Source organism: Pogona vitticeps, chromosome 9 (assembly GCF_051106095.1).
Source record: "Pogona vitticeps strain Pit_001003342236 chromosome 9, PviZW2.1, whole genome shotgun sequence".
In the NCBI taxonomy this organism is placed as follows: Eukaryota; Metazoa; Chordata; class Lepidosauria; order Squamata; family Agamidae; genus Pogona; species Pogona vitticeps.
Genome location: NC_135791.1, coordinates 16,782,118 through 16,802,663, shown reverse-complemented (window position 1 = coordinate 16,802,663; position 20,546 = coordinate 16,782,118). Strand labels below are relative to the sequence as shown.

The 20,546-nt window shown below is 41.4% G+C and overlaps 2 protein-coding genes and 1 non-coding gene across 4 annotated transcripts in view; 2 read left to right on the top strand and 1 right to left on the bottom strand.

Annotated features, from left to right (window-relative positions):
* LOC110070120 (neural cell adhesion molecule 1-B-like) overlaps positions 1-4,788 on the top strand; it is a 13,931-nt gene extending 9,143 nt beyond the window's left edge. Inside the window, exon 6 of the mRNA XM_078380235.1 lies at positions 161-4,788. Within this exon, the coding sequence (XP_078236361.1) occupies positions 161-221 (61 nt within the window). The 3' untranslated portion in view covers positions 222-4,788. The remainder of the gene's footprint in view (positions 1-160) is intronic.
* On the bottom strand, positions 1,731-1,896 carry LOC140702135 (U1 spliceosomal RNA). Its single transcript, XR_012081187.2, has one exon. It is a non-coding gene; the product is annotated as a U1 spliceosomal RNA (small nuclear RNA).
* RAB42 (RAB42, member RAS oncogene family) lies at positions 2,554-20,546 on the top strand. Of its 2 annotated transcripts, XM_072979528.2 has the most exons (3): positions 2,554-12,457; positions 12,975-13,385; positions 19,297-20,546. In XM_072979528.2, the coding sequence occupies exons 2-3, from the start codon at positions 13,138-13,140 to the stop codon at positions 19,712-19,714; spliced, it is 666 nt and encodes a 221-aa protein (XP_072835629.1). In that variant the 5' UTR covers positions 2,554-12,457; positions 12,975-13,137; the 3' UTR covers positions 19,715-20,546. The 2 variants fall into 2 exon arrangements, with proteins under 2 accessions (XP_072835629.1, XP_020633424.3); XM_020777765.3 differs by lacking the exon at positions 2,554-12,457 and having other exon boundaries at positions 12,517-13,385.

The window sequence follows — 20,546 nt, the reverse complement described above, 5'->3', positions numbered from 1 at the left end:
GTTCAGTCCAGTTGATCATCTTGTAGAACCAGTCCCATGGATTTGTTCCTCTCACAGTTAAAGCTGAGTTGTTTTGTGGGGCAAACCAGAGAAAGAAACTGAGGAGGAGTTGAAGTCAAAGCATCTTCTGAAGAACCTAATTATTTCCCTCTTTCTACAGGAAAATGCTTTCCAAGTCTGGAAAAAATACAGTGGTCAATGTCTCTGGCATTGAGGCTTGATGAGTCCGAAGCTGTGACCTTGGACGATGAAGTCATCGGGACTATGCAGCAGGAGATAAAGAACTCCAAAGACCACTTCCACCTTACCACGTCCCCTTGACCCTTTGTTATGATTGTTAAGTGCCCAAGTAGACAATAAGGAGGAAAGCAGATCACCTGTGACTGACCGGTTTTATTGTTCGAAGAGGATTTTTTATTTCTGAAATGCACATCTCAGCAATCAAAAATCCAAATGAAGCTTGTGCTTACCTTTCAGGGACCAATCGCAGAAGAGAGCATAATAAATGCAAAATGCAGAGATGAGGCAGCAGAGATACTAAGTGTATTATCTGGATTGATCCAGATACACCCTGCTGCTCTAGAAACAGTGGCTGACAAAACCTCTGACATGTCAATTCCCAGCATTCCCTACAGCGATCGCCTTTGGTTGTCCTCTTTTTTTGGGATAATACTAGAATGCTTCATGTCCCCGTTCGTCTGCCATTCCCTTGCTTCAGCTGTGGCGCTTCTTTAACAATAGATCTTTACCATTGTGTGCTATGTTCTCTTTGAGATTCCATGATTTCATTTTATTAATGGGACAATAAGGATGTTCTGTCGCCCTTTCCCCAGTTTGTCATCAATCTATTCTTTTTTTAAAAAATGTAGTGTTTGGATGGAAAGTCCTCACTGTTCTTATTGCAACAATCTACAGTATTTCCTCATGATGGGCTTCAGATTGGAGGGCATGCAAGCCTGTAAAGTTATTGTGGAAGCAATTTGCTAATCAACTAAAAATTACAGGAAACGTGATTTGAACAAGTGTTTGCAAAATGGCAAATACCATATATATATATGGTATATATGTGTAATCCACACACAGTCACTATGTCATAAGCTTTTGCCATGGGATAGTTAAGAAATTCCCTTTGAAAACTGGGGCTGAAATCAAGTGCTTTTCCAAGAATCCTATGGGGGCAGTTTGTGGCACATGATCTTGTATGTTTTTGATATCCGTGTTATCCATTGTTTTTATAGATCTTTGCTCATTTATTGTTTTGAGGTATCGATTTTCCTGTACAGGTGCCTTGTACGGGTGCCCTTTTTTGAGCAATGTTGCGCTTCACAAAACGATTGTTCCTATGGGCAATATTCACTGGACGATGTTTGGGTCCTTGCCCACTGGACGATGTTTAGGTCCTTGCCACGCAAAACAGGGGTTTTTTTTACCCTGTTTCACAAGAAATGAAACACATTAATTACATAAGACCTACTTTTTTATCCCCAAAAAATGAGGGAGAAAGTGTATGCTGCTGGCTTTCCAGGGTCTGCCTCCTGGAAAAACAGCAGCATACACTTTCTTCCCCACTTTTTTGGAATAAAAAAAGTCGGTCTTATGCGACTAATGTGTTTCAATGGGTGGGGGGAACCATCTTGCAAAGCATCACCAACAGGGCTATGGCTGCAAATTTAAATAATAGAGGATGATGAAAACACAAAGGGTAAAGAGATTGTAAAAAAAAAAAAAAACCAGGGAAATCACAAATGTAATCTCTTGTTGACACAAATTATGCAATTGAGTTCCCCACATTTGGGGAAATCACAGGGATCAGCAACACACCCAAAGTGTAATGTATGAGCCTCCCCCTGGGAAAACCAGTTTTATGACATGGTATTTCCCCTACAAGGTATGAGTCAGAATGGCCCTTGCACCTCAAACCCCTTCTGTCCCCTGACCCTCCAAGGCATGGTGACCCCCTGGCTGCACCTCCCACTCAGTACAGGGCTGCACAGCCTCAGTCCTGCCAGAGGCCAAGAGAGCTCCTCAGTGTTTTGGGGTTCCCTGCGGGACCCCCATCAGGAGCTAGGTGTTCCTCCCACAATCCTTTAGTGCTTATACCTGTGCAAATGTGGGGAACACAACTGCATAATTTGTGTTAATGGGAGATTGTAGTTGTCATTTCCCTGGTTTTTCTAGATTTCTTTTCATCTCCCTTTCTCCTCATCAGGACCTATTGCAAAGGTAGCAAGTCCTGGTGATGTCTTGTATTGCATTTTCCTCTTTCTTTCCCCTATGGTAAAGGATCAGGGCAAAAGGAGTCACCATTATCAAGAGCCAGTGGGCTGCTTTGACTTCTTTCATTCTCTTTGTTGCTGGAGAGAGAAAGAAGAGGAAGGCCATCTGAGACCCACTGAATTTCCAAAGGCAATGCAGGTGAGGGAATTGTTTTTTCCCAATATGGTATGGTGAACTATGTTTTGCAAGACGGTGTCTTCTATAGACGATTTTCACAAGACAGTGATTTTTCCGCAGTTGGAACACATTAAATAGATTTCAATGCATTCCAATGGGGAACTGGGTTTCGCAAGATGATGTTTTTGCAAGACAGCGATTTCCATGGAACGAATTAAAATCGTCTTGCGAGGCATGTATTATTGTGAACTGCTTTGGACATTTAACATGAGAAATCATGATGCAGTACAGAAATTTCTAGCAAGCAGAGGCATGGCTTCTCGGAAGTAAGCCCCAATGAGTTCAGTGGGACTTACATCTGGCTCAGCGTGCAGCAGATTGCAGCCTAAGTTGTTAAGGTGCTAAGACTGGTTTTTCTGCAGCAAATGCTTTTAGCTGCACTCTTGGAGACTGTGCAGTTGTTTGCATAGGGTGTTGTTAAAAGCCAGGAAGGAAGGGAGGGAGGGAGGGAAGGAAGGAAGGAAGATAATTAGCTGGCAGGCTTTTCTTGAGTATTAGAGACAAAACTGAAATCAGACAAAGGAAGGAGGAGTTATTTGCCAGTTTCCATTTCATAGCTACCTGGCTTCTCTATCAGATACGTACAGTTATTGCCACATAGAATATGGTTCTTTTGAGTTAGAATCAAAAGGGGTGGGCAGTCTGCAAGCCTAAGGGCCACATGGGGTGATTTGATGCCACCATTAGCCTTATTTTCTGAGAATGGTAAGTTCAGGTTTGAACCACCAGATGGCAAGGATGAGGTAATGAATAAATTATTCACATGCCTCAAGTCAATTCTGACTTATGGTGACCTTTTTCAATGTTTTCCAACTAGACAATATAGTATTCATAAGTGGTTTACCATTACTTTCTTCTGGGGGGGGGGTGCCCTGGGACTGTGCAGCCTCCCCAAGGCCACATAGGCAAAGTGAGGAATTAAACTCCCAACCTCTGGTTTCCCAGCCAGAGATCTAAACCACTGAACTATCCAGCCAGCATCAAATTGCACAATTAGGCCAAACATAACGGCCAAGCATTCATGTTTAAAATAAGGCTTGAAATTTGCTTGTATTTCAGTAATCTCACAGGGATAATAAAGGTATCACCCAACCCCCCCCAACCCCATTTTTGCATTGTGCAGGAGGACCACACAGCTTTTTCTCTTTTTCCCAGCCTTAGTGTATCTTTTATGTAAGCAGTGTTAATCATTTCAAGCCGTGGGTTGCTTAAATTGGGGTGGGGAACCTTTGCCTCCCTGGAGTTTCGGATTGCAGCTTCCATCATCCCCACCCAACATAGCCATTGATAAGAGCCTGCACGACTACTAGTGTACTACTACTACTACTACTACCACCTGTGGTCCATCTCCAGCTATTTTTTTTTTAAAATCCTGAATTTCACCAACTGCAATGATAGGAAAAGCCAGAACATAATATTTCAAAAGAAAATAAACTGCAGATTCTGTAGGAGGGGTGGAATTAAAGAGAACACACAATTGCCTATGACATGCGTGTCTGTGCTGTTTCAGTCACTTTTCTAGGGGCAGCCCTCACTGTTTCTTTAAATGTCTCTGGAACACACGCTTTTGCCATGTGCAGCGACATTTGGTCTTCAAATCTGGAATTCGTCATCGTCGTTTAGTCGTGTCCGACTCTTCGTGACTCTTCGTCATGAAATCTGGAATTAATCCTTGTTTAATCCTTGTTGGTTTTACCAGACAGGCGGAGGAGGCGATCTTGTACGATCTTCGGCTCGCTGTGAATAAAACCTACACCAGCCAGCGAGCAGAATGTATTAGTTTATTAATTCAGTGGCAAAGAACTCAATTTTGAACAAACACACCTGTCTAATTTTATTGGATACAGTTAATCATTTATAAATTACAGATTATGGACAATGGCTAGGTGTTACCTTGAAACTATGTACTGCTGTTTTCTGTATTTTTATGCCAGTAAAGGTTATGATGATTATGTTTCTTCAAAGCAGAATTAAGTGGTAGCTCCCCCTCATGGCAGCTTCAGAAATAACACCATGCACTTGAATGGACTTGAAATTACTCAAGTTTAGTTGATGGTAATACACTTTCAGCAATCATGATTGCTGGCTATGGATGGATTAGTTCCAGGACTGCTGATGGGGCTTTAAATGATTATTTTAATAGAATTATACAGGACAGAGAGGAACATGCAGAGCAATATAAGAACAGTGGGACAGTGGGATGTTACTGTACTGCTTCACTCACTGCCAGCAGTAATACATCCATATAGCCGCCTAGAGTGGTCACAATTGACTAGATAGGTGGGGTATAAATAAATAAATAAATAAATAAATAAATAAATAAATAAATAAATATACTGTATGAGCTTTTCTTGGATTCATGGAAGAAAAAACAAACAAGGCTAATAATTTCTTTCTTGCTGGAGCATCAACCCTGATAAAATAAGCAGTGTTCTATGGGTCAGTTTCTCTGTATGACTTGCTGGATTCAGTCAATAAACTTAGAAACACTGGTGCAAGCCCCAGGCGAGTGGATTTGAGCACATTTCTCCATGTCCCAGGAAACATTCAGCCGGCAGAAATCAAGCACAGCTCTTCACAGTTGGCCACCAGGGGGCAGCATTGTGACAGCAGTTCTAACCTTGAGCACAATCATCCTCTCACTTTTAACAAAACCGGTGCTGTCTCATACCATATCTGCTCTCTTCCATTTGGTCCAATCCTCTTCCTGCTGGTGGGTCTGTTACTTCCGTTGTTCCTTTCCAGTGACCATGCTGATAAAGACTTCCCTTTATCAACATGGAGCTGGAGTCCAAAACATCTGAAAAGCCCATGGATCTGTTTTGCTTGCCTGATGGTAGAACTGGTCATGAAATTTGAGTGGAGCATCTAATTGGGGGTAAAAGGATAAACAAAAAAAAAAATCCTCTTTAAGTTGTCTCTGTCACAGCTGACAAGAATTAAGTCTCCCCTCAGGTACACCAGCACAGTGCATGCTGTTTGTGATGTGTGGCGAGTAAGTGGCTGCACACCTTTCTCAAGGGATAATTCTGACAAACCTGCCGTGCAGGACACGTGGGAAGGTTGCTGGGGGGGAGGAGGAGAGGACACCTCACCTCAAAAAAGATACTGTAATTTAATAACTACTGAAAGGGGCACAATTTGCAGTGTCTAATGCAGCAACACAGCCGGCCCTCCCATCAGGCAAAGGGAGAAGAGTATCTCAGGTAGCAGATGCTGAGGCAGCAAAGGGAACTTCCTTGGAGTGTCCACCCTGAACACACCGTTGGAGAATAGATACACTACACAACGTTTAAACGCCACGTGGCATCCCACTGTCCACTGTTGTAACACTATCTCATTGCCCCTGTGGAAATCTGGGTGTAACAACGTGACAGCAGAAATGCAGGCTGATCCACTGATTTTTGGAATTTCGGTTTCCCCAAGTTGGACCCATTGTAGAAATCTAGATTTTCAAAAGTCAAGAAGGATAGAGGCAGAGGACAATTTACACTAAGCTCCAAGAGCAGAAGCTGCCTTAAGCTATCTTGGAACTGCAGAGCTGAAAGGGACCCTGTGGATCATCAAGTCCAGCCCCTAACAAGGATGCACAGTGGGGGAACTGAACTCCCAACAGCTGGCTCAGAAGCCAGATGCCTAAGCTACTGAGCTATCGAAGCGCTGGTTGGCATTCTGTCTCTCTCTCTTTATTCATTTCTTAAGTGCTGTAGGAAAAGCTTATTCTTGCTGAAGAAGAAACACAATACTGTGGAGACAAGGGGGGACTGATACACCCACAAGTGCCGCCTTTGCTTTGGATCAGCAGTCACACCAGCAAAGAGCAGATGAAAGCAATACCCTGCTTTCCCGAAAATACAAGACCTAACCTGAAAATAAGCCCTAGTGTGATTTTTCAAGATGCTCGTCATATAAGCCCTACCCCCCAAATAAGTCCCAGTCCAGTGAAACCTCGCCCTCCACCCTTGTGCAGCAACCAGAAGAAGATGACATGACTATATTTGAATAAATGTAGATTGTTGTACATGAAAAAAAAAACATCCCCTGAAAATAAGCCCTAACGTGTTTCTTGGAGCAAAAATTAATATAAGAACCTGTCTTATTTTGGGGGAAACACGGTATCATTGCTTTTGCAGTAAGTTTGAACCAGTCCTGATGGCTGAACAAAAAAAGACAATTCCACAGCAGGCTTCCCCACATTCAGCTCTCAGATGTGTAGTCACCAAGCTTCGATTCAAATTCATCCATGCCCAATTGGATGTCAATTGTGGGGGTAAATGGCCAGTACTCTCATTCCTTCAGATTCAACTGCCAGTTCAGGCTGCTCCAGCCCAAGGAATGAGGAGGAGGGGCCATCTCATTTTTCACCTTAGGTAATAAAATGTGCTGCTTATATGCTGTCGATAGTGCTTAAAGCACTCTCTGGGCAGTTTGCAATTTAATTTTGCAGGCTACATATCCCCCCCCCCCGCAAGCTAGGTGCTCAATTTACTAAGTCAGCCTGCAGCCGGCTATGTGAGCCCATTGGAATCAAATCCAGGTCCTCAGCAGACTCTTGACTACAGAACTGCAGTTTCACCACCGCACCGCAAGGCTCTGATAAAATGTCTTCAGCTAGCGCTGTGTGGTTGCATCATTTGACACTGTGATAAACAAGCAGTGAAGCTTTGAAGATATCACAAACTGCATTTAATAAATTATATTTGCTGTCACCGATAGCAGTGCCTACTCTCTTCTTAGTAAAGAGAAGTAGAACCAAAAATATATAGATTGTGCTCACAAGCAGTAAAGAAATTGGACCTGGTAAAGATCCCGCTGACAGCAGTTACCTTGAGAAAATTGTTCGGTTTGCCTCTCTGTGAAGTAAACGACTGTCAGAAGTGGACGTTTAAGCTGGGATTGCCATTACTGGTTAGAATAAGTGGAAGTGCTGCTGGATTGATAACAACACAGCGCCATTTTCAACAGATTTTTAATCAGATCTCCCAGAATTGTGGGATTCTGGGAGCTATAGTCTCAAAAGATCAAGTTTCCTGTCAGTAAGTAATTTACATTCTGTCTTGAATTTTGCACTTTGCTGACATTTGTATGCTTAAGAAGCCGAGGGGGCGGAATCTGGCTAGCAAGACCTGAAGCCATGAATGCTGTATCAACTTGACTTGCTCCAATAGTCCAAGTCATGGGGAATCCAATGAACATTGTAGACAAAACATACAGGAAATTACTCACAAGAAGTAATGGCCTGCCCTAATGCTCTCTCTTGAGTAGAACCTAATATTGTCATTTCAGACTGAAAAGATTAAGGAGCATGCACAATTTCAATAAAGCAGAAATATGTACAGTACATTTAAATTGAGGAAGATGGTCTGTATAACATATTGCACGCTGCACTCCACCCCGCCCACCCCAAATAAACCCTGGTTTAAAAACTAAGAAAAAGGATTACGCCTTGCAGCAGTGACATCATAAATGTATGGTACTGAGTGTGCATGGTGCTTCATGGAGTACAGTACAAAAATAGAGGTCCCTGCCCCAAGGAGCTTACAGCCTCAAATATAACAGGATGAAAAGGAAATGAACTAGAGGCAACAGTGCATAGACAAGCAGCATGCCATTGTTTCATCTTGTACAATCTTCAGTCTTAGTTACAGACTCTTACAGGACAGCATCAGATCTAGCTAAATGTGAGTAGCAGAACACGCCATTCATTGCCTCTCGAACTGCGTCTGCCGTCTTCTTGCTTACCAGGGTATGGTCACAAGTGGCTTGTCGATATGGCTGGGTTGGATTAGGCTGGAACAGGCTTGACAAGGTTGCTAGGAGGTCTGGCATCCCAAGCTGTTGTTTTACTTGTATTGCTCTTGCTTATAATGTTTTAATATGATATTTGTATAATTCTTTTTAAACATTGTGATAATTTATTATTTTAGCTTCTGTCTTTTTCTTTTAATGCTGTAAGCCACTTTGGATCCTTTAGGAAAAAGGTGGCCTATACATATTTTACACAAATAAAGCAAACTTCGTGTGATCCTTGCATTCTGACCTCAAGTGACCCTGCTCGATCTGCTGTTTAAAATGTATGTAAGTATATGTTTTACAAGCGATATTTTTATACCTGTTCTTTTAATTAAAAATATTTTTAAATCTAACAACACATAAACAAAATTCCACTGACATATCAACTTAAAAAGAAATAAACAAGAAACACAAATATAACATTCACTTTCAACTCTATGCTCCCCACCACCCTCAGGACTAATTTATATTTATATTTTATTTGATGTTTTGTAACCCTACATTTACTACTAGAAATATATTGATTCATCTCCAGGAGCTTAACCTTTCCCTTTCTCAAATACAAGTACCAAAAATAAATTCCATATTTCTTTAAAACCATTTGTACTCAATATTCCTTTTGTAATCTTGGTTTCACAGGTTAGTTTATCAATGATACCCATATTCCATATTCCTTTATACTATTCCTTGATATTAAGATGATTATTAATCTTCCAATTCTTTGCAAATATCAACCTTGCCACTGTTATCATAAAAATAATTAATTCCTTTTGTTCCCTTTTAAATAGATTATTGTCAACTATGTTCAACTAAGCTATAATTAGAGACATTTGTGCATTACTACCCATAATTTCAGATTACAAGTGATCTTTAAGAGAAGTGTATTAGGTATGTTTATACCTAATACACGTACCTAAGACCTTTAGCTGCCTTAGGTCCCCCTATGGGGAGAAAGGCAGTGTACAAATAAATAAAATAAAAAGAGGTAGACTTGTCCACAAAAACTCACATTAAAATATAGCATAAGGTGCCACAACGTTTTTGTCTTCGTTATTTTTATTTTCGTTTTGTAGTTTTTTTGATATGCTAGTCTAGAGTGGTCGTTCAACTAGATAGGTGGGGTATAAATGCAATATTAAATAAATAAATAGTCCATACTAAGCTACCTCTTCTAAAACTCGACTTAAAGGCATGACCAAGAGCCTGATGCATCCAAATACACATACATGTACACAAATATATTTCTTCCCTTGTCTTAAAGGGTCAGCTGAGAAACTGCCATTGCGGCCAATTCAGCTATGGGCAGTTTATCGACCAGTCCTTTGAGACAAGGGAAAGAAATGATTTTTTTTAAAAATAACTGATGCAGCACATTTTTGCTTCTCTAATGGAGGCTAAGGAAAAAAATCACCTCCTCTGCCTCTCCACCAAGGAGCAGAGGAAGTGTTTAATTAGTTAATATCCTGAAGTGATATTGGCAAATTGAGAGGGGGGGTTGGTCTGTTTCCAGTGATCACATGCTCTGGAAATGGACCAAAACAGAGCACTCATACTTGCACCAAAAGAAGTCAAAACCTCTGACAGGGGGCAGAAAAATGTGATTAAGGCTGCTCATGGGGGCAAAGTCATTGCTGTCTTTAGAAGCAAACCAGCCCATCCCTGGAGTGGACCAAACTGGGCTAAACACCTGTATAGTTCAGCCTCTTGTTTGGGAATACAGTAACACCTTGTATGCAGAGGAATGTTTCTGGGTATACAAAGATAGAGAAATGGAAGTAACATAATAGCATTGCTTTTTATTTCATCTCCTGACAAACTTTCACGGATGGAGAAGATGAGACAGTAGCCTTTCTGTGACTTTGTTGGCTTCCACAGATATCCTTTCAGAGTGCAGGTGAGAAAGAAGTTTGATCTTGCTAGCTTGCAAACTCCTTGTTGGCAAACCAAGAATGATCCTTTAGCAAATAAATGCAGAAGCTCCAGCAACATGCAAGAACATGATGGGAAGGATTTTAACTTCCTTTGCTTTTGTTAGAGGCAGATACGTCTTGGCTGTCTTAGCTCTTCCTTACACTTTTTTGTGTTTCTCTAGGAACTTTAATCCAGACAGCTACCATTTCTTCCAAATTCTGATTGGCTTTTTAATCATTTAGCGTCTGAAAAGGATGTCCTTCGCCTGTTGAAACTGATTACACTAGCAGTGAATCCTGCAAAGCGTTACTATATAACTTTTTGCTGGTTGTAGTCCACAGCCGGGTGTGCCATTCCTCTAAGACCAAACTGGAAGCTACCTTAACCAATTTGCTGGGACAGATCTGGTATTGAACTGGACCAGCTTGGAACAACTGTTTCGCTTTGCACTTTAAGAGGTTATTCTCATGCTTCTAAAAATACCCAAATTCAAGTAACTTTTTAAATACCTAATTTAAAGTAACTTTTAGAAACATTACAGAATCATAGAATCATGAAGTTGGAAGGGGCCTATAAGGCCACCTAGTCCAACCCCCTGTTCAGTGCAGGAATACAAATCAAAGGATATCTGCCAGACGGTTGCCTAAATTTCTCTTGAATGTCTCCGGTGTTGGAACACTCACTACCTCTTGAGGTAATTGGTTCCATTGCCATACTGCTCTAACAGTTAGGGAGTTCCCCCCCCCCCCAATATTATACCTGAATAAAAAGCCATTTTGCTTTCTTGGAGCATCATAGAAAAAGTTGACCAATCCCCGAACAGACTGAATTGGCTCAAAAAACTTCATAAGCTGAGCTTCCAAGTAGAAACTTTAATAAATAAATAAAAGACCAAGCTTTCAACAGGAAAATATATCCTGAAGATGACAGGATGTGTTTTCCTGTTGAAAGCTTGATCTTTTATTGTTTTATTAAAGTTTTTACTTGGAAGTTAAACCTGCGAAGTTTTTTGAGCCAGTTCAGTCTGTTTGATTGAGATTGGTCAACTTTTTCTATTATACCTAAAATTTATCTGTCACTACTTGTTATATTTCTTTTATGGTAACTTTGTCACTTCTTATTATGTTTTTCATTAAAAAGAGAAAAAATGGGCTGCACACCCTTCACAAAATCTAGAACACTGAATAAAGTGGGTTTTTTAAAATCATTCAAGAATAGCTGAGGCTGAACTTATTTTTTTCCCCCCTCATGACTAAAGCTATTTTAACAAGAAATAAAACCACAAGGAGAAGGAAAAAAAGTGCTTGTGATCATTGTTTAACATTGCGAAATGTGTTTTGGAAGATTGTAATCACCATGTTTGGGTATGAAAGTTAGACAGTAAAGAAAACTGACAGGAAAAAAATGATTTATTTGAAATGTGGTGTTTGAGGAGAGCTTTGTGGATACCCGGACTGCCAGAAAGACGAACATGTCCTTCAAGCAGTCGATCTCTGGAGACAAAAATTTTGAAATTGAGGCTGTCCTACTTTGGGCACATCATAGGAAGACGGGATTCTCTGGAAAAGACAATAAGGCTGGGAAAGGTGGAAGGCAGCAGGAAAAGAGGAAGACCAAATGCGAGATGGACTGGCTCCCTAAAGGAAGTCATAGGCTTCAGTTTACAAGAGTTGAGCAGGACTGTGGAGGACAAAACAAAATGGTGATGGCTCATTCACAGGGTCCTCATAAGTCAGAGGTGACTTAATGGAAATAAACAACCACAGATCTTCATCAGAGCCAACTACGAATAGAAGTAAATATACAGCGCTTGAAAAACAGACAACAGTAAGAAAACCATTGCTACACGGGCTTCTGGAAACTAAAGCACAAGACACAGCATTGATGTATATGTTTCAAATCATATATACATATTACAGCAAAGCATACAGTGACACAGAAAAATGCAAACCTTTTTAAAAAAGAATCTCTTATGTGCCACCCATGGGTATAGCAGCAAGACATTCTTTATTCTAGGACAAACTGACAAACATCCACAATATTTGAAGGAAATTGCAGGCACATGACTGTTGGGGGCAGGTGAGCTGATTAGATAAGGGCTGGTAGTGAGGAGAGAAGGAGGAGGGCAAGCGAAGAAGCTCGATCTCTCAACCAGAATCTCATCCCAGACCTGTGTTATCTCTTTTTCTGAAGCACGTGGGGCGGAGGAGTTGCTCCTGGAGACGCAAAAGGAAAGCAGGAGGGGGGTGCTGGGTCCTTGGGCTGCCCTCTCGCCTCCTGCTTTTTAGAAGTCAACAAGGTAGGAGGCTCTGATTCAGCTGAAATTCAGCTGGGGTTGGGGGGTGGGTGGGGATTCCGGGACTAGCCTAGATGATTACTGGTCTGGACTTAAACACTCTGAAGAAGCAGTCAAGGCTAAAATCTGGTTGATGGAGTGTCTGTCATCCTTTGTATCAAGAAGTTAGCTGTGCAGGCACAAGAGCCTTTCAGTCCTGTTAGGATGAAGACCTACGTTTATCATCACTAAAGGAAAGGCAATTTTATCTCACAATGCTTAAAATGCTGGGTTAGTCAGACTTGAGTGGCGGTTCAAAGAGAACAGGGTTAATCATCGGAGGAGAGTGTGCTGTCCCTCTCCTGGCACCGTCCCTCAGCCCTTCTCTTTTGTGTTTGACTAAAATCTGATACATATCAGGCTTTTTCATTCGGGTGGGAGAGAGGTGAAAAGAGAATGGAATGGTTTCTGTGGGCAAAAAGGGGTGGGGAAGGATGGTGTTCTTCCCTTATCAGATATCTCAGGCTTCTCTTTGTTTAAGGACAAGGGCAGGAGAAGGCTCATGTGCCGACAACGGTGGAGGAATCTTCTCACCCAACCCGAGTTCTCCTAAAGCTGGAATCAAGCAGCCTGTCTCTCTCAAAAGGACTGGCCTGTGTCCAGAAGACACAACCTTCCGTAGTGTCCTTTCCCCGGGTTCTGAGATGGCATCAGCACCACTGTCTCTGGTCCAAAGCCTAAATGACAACTGCCACTACCAATTCCGAATCCTTCTGCTGGGGGATTCCATGGTGGGCAAAACATCTTTGCTGAGGCGCTACATGGAGAGATGCTTTGTCCCATCCCCATGTCCCACTGTGGGAGTGGAGTTTTACAGCAAGGTGATGGAGCTGCCCCCAGGCATCAAGGTGAAGCTACAACTTTGGGACACAGCTGGACAAGAAAGATTCAGGTGAGAAAAGACCCTACATAAGTTGAAGAAGAGGGGGATGAGCTATAAACTCTATCACTGATGCAAGTTAGGTACACTGTCTGTAAATCTGTTTCCATTGTTTCTGAAAAGTTCCTGGTTTCCTACAGACTTTTTTTTTACAAAAAAGACCTGTCATTCATAGCATTTAATACTCAGTAACTGAACAGAAGAAAAATAAGCATAAACTGCATTTGCATCCCATCTGCCTTGAAGCTCAGGGAGTAAGAAACAAGCTATAGTGGTGCCTCGCTAGACGATGATAATCCGTTCCACTGAAATCACTGTTTAGCGAAATCATTGTCTAGTGAAAAGCATTTCCCCATTGGAATGCATTGAAACCTGTTTAAAGCGTTCCAATGAGGAAGAATCATAGTTGTCTAGCGAAGATCGGCCATAGGAAAGCTGCTTTGCGAACCGCCGATCAGCTGTTTAAATCACTGTCTTGCAAAGCTTAGGTCCCGAAAGCACCTGTTTGTGAGCGCAGCAGAAGCTATCAAAATCGTAGTCTAGCAAAAATCGGTTTGCGAAGCAGGGACCAAACATTGTCCAGCGAAATTCCCTCATAGGAATCACTGTTTTGTGAATCGCTATAGCGATCGCAAAAAGCCAATGTTTAGCGAAAAAACTGTCATGCGGGGTAACTGTCTAGCGAGGCACCACTGTATACATTTTTAGCTGCTTAATAATCCTGTAAAGTAGGTTATGTTAGGAAAGAAAGCATGTTGCCAGGTCTGCTGTGATTTGGTCTACACATTTGTCCCAATTCATCTGTAGACCTTGTATGATGTTAACCACGTTCTCAGGATGCTTTTTGGTTGAGAAAGGAAGGGATTCTATGTTATAATTAGCTGCCCTTAGGCTCTTTGTTAATATCAGCCAACCTGCCCAGAAGGGGTTAACCAGAACTTTCTCAGAGCAAGGAGCTTTCTTGTGATGTCAGCTCCAAAACAGTATATTAATCAATGCTTCGGGCCAGCTTGGCATCCTGTGCAATAGAGCAGCTGAATGTTCAGTTCTTGTGCAGATCCAGAAAGAAAAAACATGTAAGGTATAATTTCCAGAGCTCGAAAAGGATTCTTTGTATGCACTCCCCTCTGTTTTTTTTTTTTTAACTACTGCTCCCAGAATCTCCAAGCAAGGTGGCCTGGCTGGTTTGTAGATTCTGGGACTTGATGTACAAAACAGTAACTTTTCCAAGATCTTCAACTCACATAACAATTTTTAAAATAAAGGAATCTTGGTATGGTTACTTAGAACATCATATCAAGGAAACAATCAGATGGCAATATAAGATCACATTGGATCACACTGGAAAGGGTCATTTCACTGGTGGAATCTCCCTTAAAGTGACCCGTCCCTGTATATGCAATCTAGTCTCGATCGTTCCAGCCCAGCTCCAAAAATTAAGAATAAAAAAAAAACAGTAGCCCTGTTGCTGGATCAAAAATTCCAGGTTGGGCAAGAGCAGAGTTGAGCTGCTTCAGGATTTCCTGTATTTTGACTGATTGTCAGAAAAAAATTCAAACCAGATCATGCCACCAGTGGTCCAAAGCATGTGTGGTATCAATTTCTGATCACACCCTAAATCTTGTATATGGACCCTCACCAGGTGCTGCTAAATTCCATTGAGTTGGAGGGTTGCAGAGCAGCCAATGGGCCTGCCTGCACTGTGAAATTTGGTGCAATCTGGCTGGTACTTAAAAGGTCCTTCTCTTCTGTTCCATCCGTTTTAAGTACTCAAGAACAAAGAGCTACTTTGCATCCCAAATGTGCCCTAGTTCTGTGCCCAAAAGATATGGGCAAGCTCTTGAAGGAGAAGGATGGATCATTTTGAACTGTGCTACTAGGGAACCATATACTATAACTATAGGCCAGTGTGAAAAATATACATATCAGAAGACTAGATGGTCCTGCATCAGCTGCCAGCTCCCCTCATTGAAAGGACTGAGACCATTTCCTCCTGGAGCCAGCCCCTCTTAAGGCAGAGAGCTCCCAAATATCAGTTGAGTCAGCTGCTTGCAACCTTATAGCCCCCAAGACGGAGTTCGAGGTTCATGAATGGAAACTGAGAGACTAATGTGTCCAGCTATAGTGGAGTTGGAGACATCAAATGTGGGCTTTTGGAGGGGGGGTTCCATAATCTGAAAACATTGCCATTAGGCACAATTAGTGTATCTTCTCTGTATAGTATCAACACAGAGAAAGAGTACAACAAGCTTCCCTTAGTGACTGGATGCTTGAGTGGATTAAATGGATTGTTGAGTTTTGAATGTGTTTTTTGACTTGCTTTTTTAAAAGCTGGTAATATTTTTATCCTTTTTGATTATTATATACTCACTATTTTTAGCTTTAAACATTGTCTTTCAATGATCTAAGCCGCCTTGGGTCCTTTTCAAGGAGAAAGACAGGGTAAAAATATTTTGAATAAAATATAAACAAAAGGGTTTATTATTTCAATCAATGTTTCTGAGCAATCAGCGTAGGCTGATTGCTCAGAAGCATAGAGACAACCGATCCAAGGCTACTGCTTCTACTAATTCACAAAACGAGGCAATCATTACTGCAGTGGCCTTGGGTTCTTTTAAAGAAGAAAGGCAGGGTAAAAATATTTTAAACAAACAAACCAACAGTTTTAAATGTACCCGTATTTTTCGCTCCATAAGACGCACCTTTCCATAAGACGCACCAATTTTTTAGGAGAAGAAAACAGGAAAATATAATCTGTTTTCTTAGCTCCATAAGACGCACAGACTTTCCACACCCCTGTTTTGTGGGGAAAAAGTGAGTCTTATGGTGCAAAAAATACAGTAACTTATTTTTGAAATAAATCTTCCCATCTCATGGCAAGGAGGGAAATCCTCGCATTGCCTTGCTCACAGTGTATCTGCACCCTTTGCCTACCTAGAGCAATAACCTCACTTGAGTTGGCTTCATATTGGAGGTGATTGTTTCAAGACTATTTGGAATCAGAAGGTGAGGGTTCTGTTGATTCAGGACGATTTCTGTTTGGCTCTGTTTTTTCGCTGGGAGGGAAAACAAATGCTATCAGGCAGACAAGAAAAGCCTAACCGTATCTTACCTCGTTGAGTTAATTATTGCACCAATCTGACCAAACTTTGATTTTATGCAGACAATGGTATTCCTATCAACTCTTTTTCAGAGTCAGTACTGATATATGATTTATCTGATGAACTGCTGTCTGTTTGTGTAGCTATTAACAATGCAAGGGCCCTATTAATAAAATAAAATTTAAAAAATAATGCATGGGGCAGCTTGATAAAGGGCAACTTGAAATAAGTGCACATTCTTATGCAGAACTTTAAAATGTTACTTTTCTCACCAGTAATTTATTGGACCTGTAATCCTGCAAAGTATTTTTTCTGGTTTTTCCCCATTTGCCTAGCCTGCTACTTTCCCTATTTCTTCTAAGTCATTGTCTTAAAGATTGTGGGCCCTCCTCTGACTTAAATGGAATCTATGTCATAGATGGTGGCAGCACCCAGTTTTGTGTAGTGGATAATGGGACAGTCTAGGACAGTCTAGAAAACTGAGTTCTAATCCCTGCTCAGCCATGGAACCTCACTGGGGGCATGAAACTGGTAGAACCACTTCTTAAATATCTTACTTTCCTTGAAAGCCCTATTAGGGTTTCTGTAAGTCAATTTCAATTTATTGGCACATAGCAACAACATGGATGGCAAGTATGCAAAGATCATAAAAACAAATGATAACCAAAGAGTGCGGTCTTTCATGTTTCTATACAACAAAGGCTTCTCTTATAATAAATACATTAGACCAGAATCTTGTTGCAATTATATGTGATCCCATAAGGTCAACTGCACAAGCAGTGGCAGGTATATTTCCTAGTTGTCTGTCTGTCACGTGCCCAGGCTTTCCCCTGGTTACACAATCAACTGGGTACATAACTGACAGCTGGCAAGAACACCCTTGCACAATTTTTGTTACAATAGGATTGTGGCTATTGTCTTCAACCATTGTTGCTTGTTGCTTTGTCCTATCAAGGCAGAACTAAATTATAGAGACCCTTTATAGGACTTTCAAAGTAAGTGAGATATTTAAGGAGTGAATTTACCCGTCCCGCTCCCCCAGTGAGTTTCCGTTGGTGAGTGGGGATTTGAACCCAGGCTTCCCGAGTTCTAGTCTGCCACGCTATTTACTACACCACACCACACTGGGTCTTTAACCTTTGCCCAAGCAGTCTGAAAACATGTGAATTGAGGGACTTCTGGGTGACTTCTCATGGGAATCCTAGTATGTTGAAAGTTAGGTTTAGGATTGGGTTTAAGGTTAATGGGTCTTGTACTTCTTGAATGCGCTGAGAATTCAAATGCCCCCTCCTGAATGGGGGCTACTGACAACCAACACTTGTGCTTCTCAGAGTCATAGCTTATCAAAAAGTGGTATGGCACAGTTTTTGTTTCCAATCCACTGGGTGTGAGAAAAAAGTATTTCAACCGCAAAAATGCTGTAGATTTGTTGGGAGAATTTTTTTTATCTCTGTTGTTTTTTGCCTGGGTTGCTGTTGGTTTTTTTGTTTTTGTTAGCAAAAGCTCAACTTGATATGCAGGAAAAACTTATCTCTACATGGTAAGCAGATTAAATTGGAGGATACTGTTTCTAACTCTTCTAATGACAATGTCAGAAAATGCCTCTGTTGCAAATCTACTCCTATTGAAATGTTATAACAAAACGTGACTCTAGGGTATTAAAACTCCTGGCTTCTAGTGCTGTAGGTTAACGAAGCTACCCCTTTCGAAACAGCCATGGCTTGGTCCCTTATCTTGTCATTCCTGGCGAAATTCCTAAGAAACTCACCTCTACCCTGGAAACCTCTGCACTTAATTTAACTTCTAGAGCCCTAGGAATATCTTTTCTAATAAGCAAGTATTACAATAATAATGGGATTCCCACTGTGGTGTAGTGCAGGAGTCCCCAACCTTTTTCACCCTGTGGATCGGCTGGGGAAGGCAGGGCACCTCCCGCGCTCGTGCGCATGCGCGAACAACCGCATGCCCTCTCTTGCACAAACAAGTGTGTGCTTGTGCACATGTGCAAATGGCAGTGTGGCTCTTGTGCAGGCATGCGCGCGTTTGTGCGCATGTGCAAACGGCAGAGCAGCGCTTGTGCGGGCACTCGTGCACATGCGCAATCGGCGGCGCAGCACTCTCACAGGCATGCTGGAGCGCATGCATACACAAATCAGCTGTGCGGGGGTGAGTACATGCAGGGGTGGGGCAGGAGGTCTGTTTCTGTGGCCCGGTCCAGCCCAGGCCATGGACCAGCACCAGGCCATGGACTGGGGTTGGAGACCTCTGGTGTTGTGAACAGAGTGCTGGACTAGGAGAACAGGGTTCAGATCCCTACTCTCCAGAAAACAGAGGGATTAGAACTAGTAAAACTGCTCCTTAAATATCTCACTTACTTTGAAAGGCCTGTTAGGGTTGCTGTAAGTCAGTTCCAACTTGACAGCACAGAACACACAATCACACAATAAATAAAAACAACATAACATTGCTGTAAGTGAAGATTACAGTACTTGTTTTTGATTAGAAAGACTATTATTAGTGGCATATCATAAGCACTGAAAGAATATGTTTCTACATTCAATCCTATCATCAAATTGGGCATTTTCCAATTAAATCAGCTCAAAACAGAGCATAAATATGAATTATAGTCAGTTATCCCATTTTGAATGAATTGTGTCAGAATTGTTTCCATCTCACAAATAAAACACTGACAAGCACTTTCATCCAGAAGACATGAATATGTTTTATAGTTCTGGACATGGGCATGATGGATTGGCATTTTGGTAGGCAAAACATCATGGAAGAAGATTTTGAGGAATAAATCTGTTTTTTTATGTTCTTAGGTGCATCACTCGGTCCTTCTACCGGAATGCAGTGGGAGTTCTCTTTGTTTTTGATATGACGAACCGGCGATCCTTTGAGAACATCTTTGAGTGGTACAATGAAGTCACCAATGTTATGGAGAAGGTCGTTTTCCTCCTGGTGGGCCACAAATGTGATCTTCAGTCTATCAACAGGGTAACCACAGAGGAAGCAGAAGGAATGGCAACTTCTCTGGGCACACGTTTCATTGAAGCATCTGCCAAAAACAACATCAACGTAGATTTGGCCTTTGAAACCATAGCCAGTGCCATTTATGAGAGTCTGAAAAACAAGGAGATTGACCTGCAGGAAGGATGGGATGGCGTGAAAATCATTCATAGGAGAACTAGCAGTATTAAGAGGAAGACAAAGCCACCACAAGAAAAATGTCAGTGCTAACAAAATCAAAGAATGGACATGGTGGAAAGATGGTGTTGGGTGGGTATTGTGTCCTTTTGAGGATAAAATGATAGAATACTTCCAAGGCTCTGAGACACAAACTACAGAGAACCCAATTAACGTGTTGACTCTGATGCCATCATTTGCTCATCACCAGATTGACTCCTAAAAGGTTAGGCTATGGAACCAGTACTCACCATTTGGCTCTCAAAACGTTTGGGGTTGTAACTCTTCAAGTCTTCTACCATTGGTCCTGCTAGCTAAAGTTTCTGGTAGCTGGAGTCTAAAACTGGAGAACCAAAAGCTGGAAAACAAAACCTTTTCCAAACATTTATGAAAAACAGGGTAGAAGAGAACTTGAGTATTGTGCAGATTGAAAAGTATACTGCTGTAACGTGTAAACAACATTGGTCTACTAAAATGTATTTGGACTATTTAAGATTTTACACCTAACAAGAGGGTATATTTCAGTTGTTTGGTAGAGATGACAGGGCTAGGTTTGTTAAGTCAAGAGCTGAGAAATAGACAGGGAGAATATTCATATGCTGTAGGCACAGAAGTGTTTTCAGACATTCATGAGCCCTATCCATTCCACTTCCTGAATCAAGTAAAAAGAACATATTTTCTCCCAGAAATAGGAGGTTTAAATCAGTTTTGGCACGATTGACTGCCATTTCTCTTTTTAAAATAATAATAATTTACAGCAATAAATTAATGGTTTTAATTTTTTTCATTTATTTTGCCACATTTTTATGTTGAATTATTTCCAAAACAATTTACTCAGAATGTTGAGTGCATTTCTTAAATTCTTGGAATAAAGCTGACGCCACAA

Excerpts from the sequence above, each read along its gene's own strand:
- RAB42 (XM_020777765.3), top strand. The coding sequence starts at position 12,895 with ATGGTTTCTGTGGGCAAAAAGGGGTGGGGAAGGATGGTGTTCTTCCCT. Across the intron at positions 13,386-19,296 it reads GCTGGACAAGAAAGATTCAG|GTGCATCACTCGGTCCTTCT; the intron begins GTGAGAAAAGAC and ends TTATGTTCTTAG.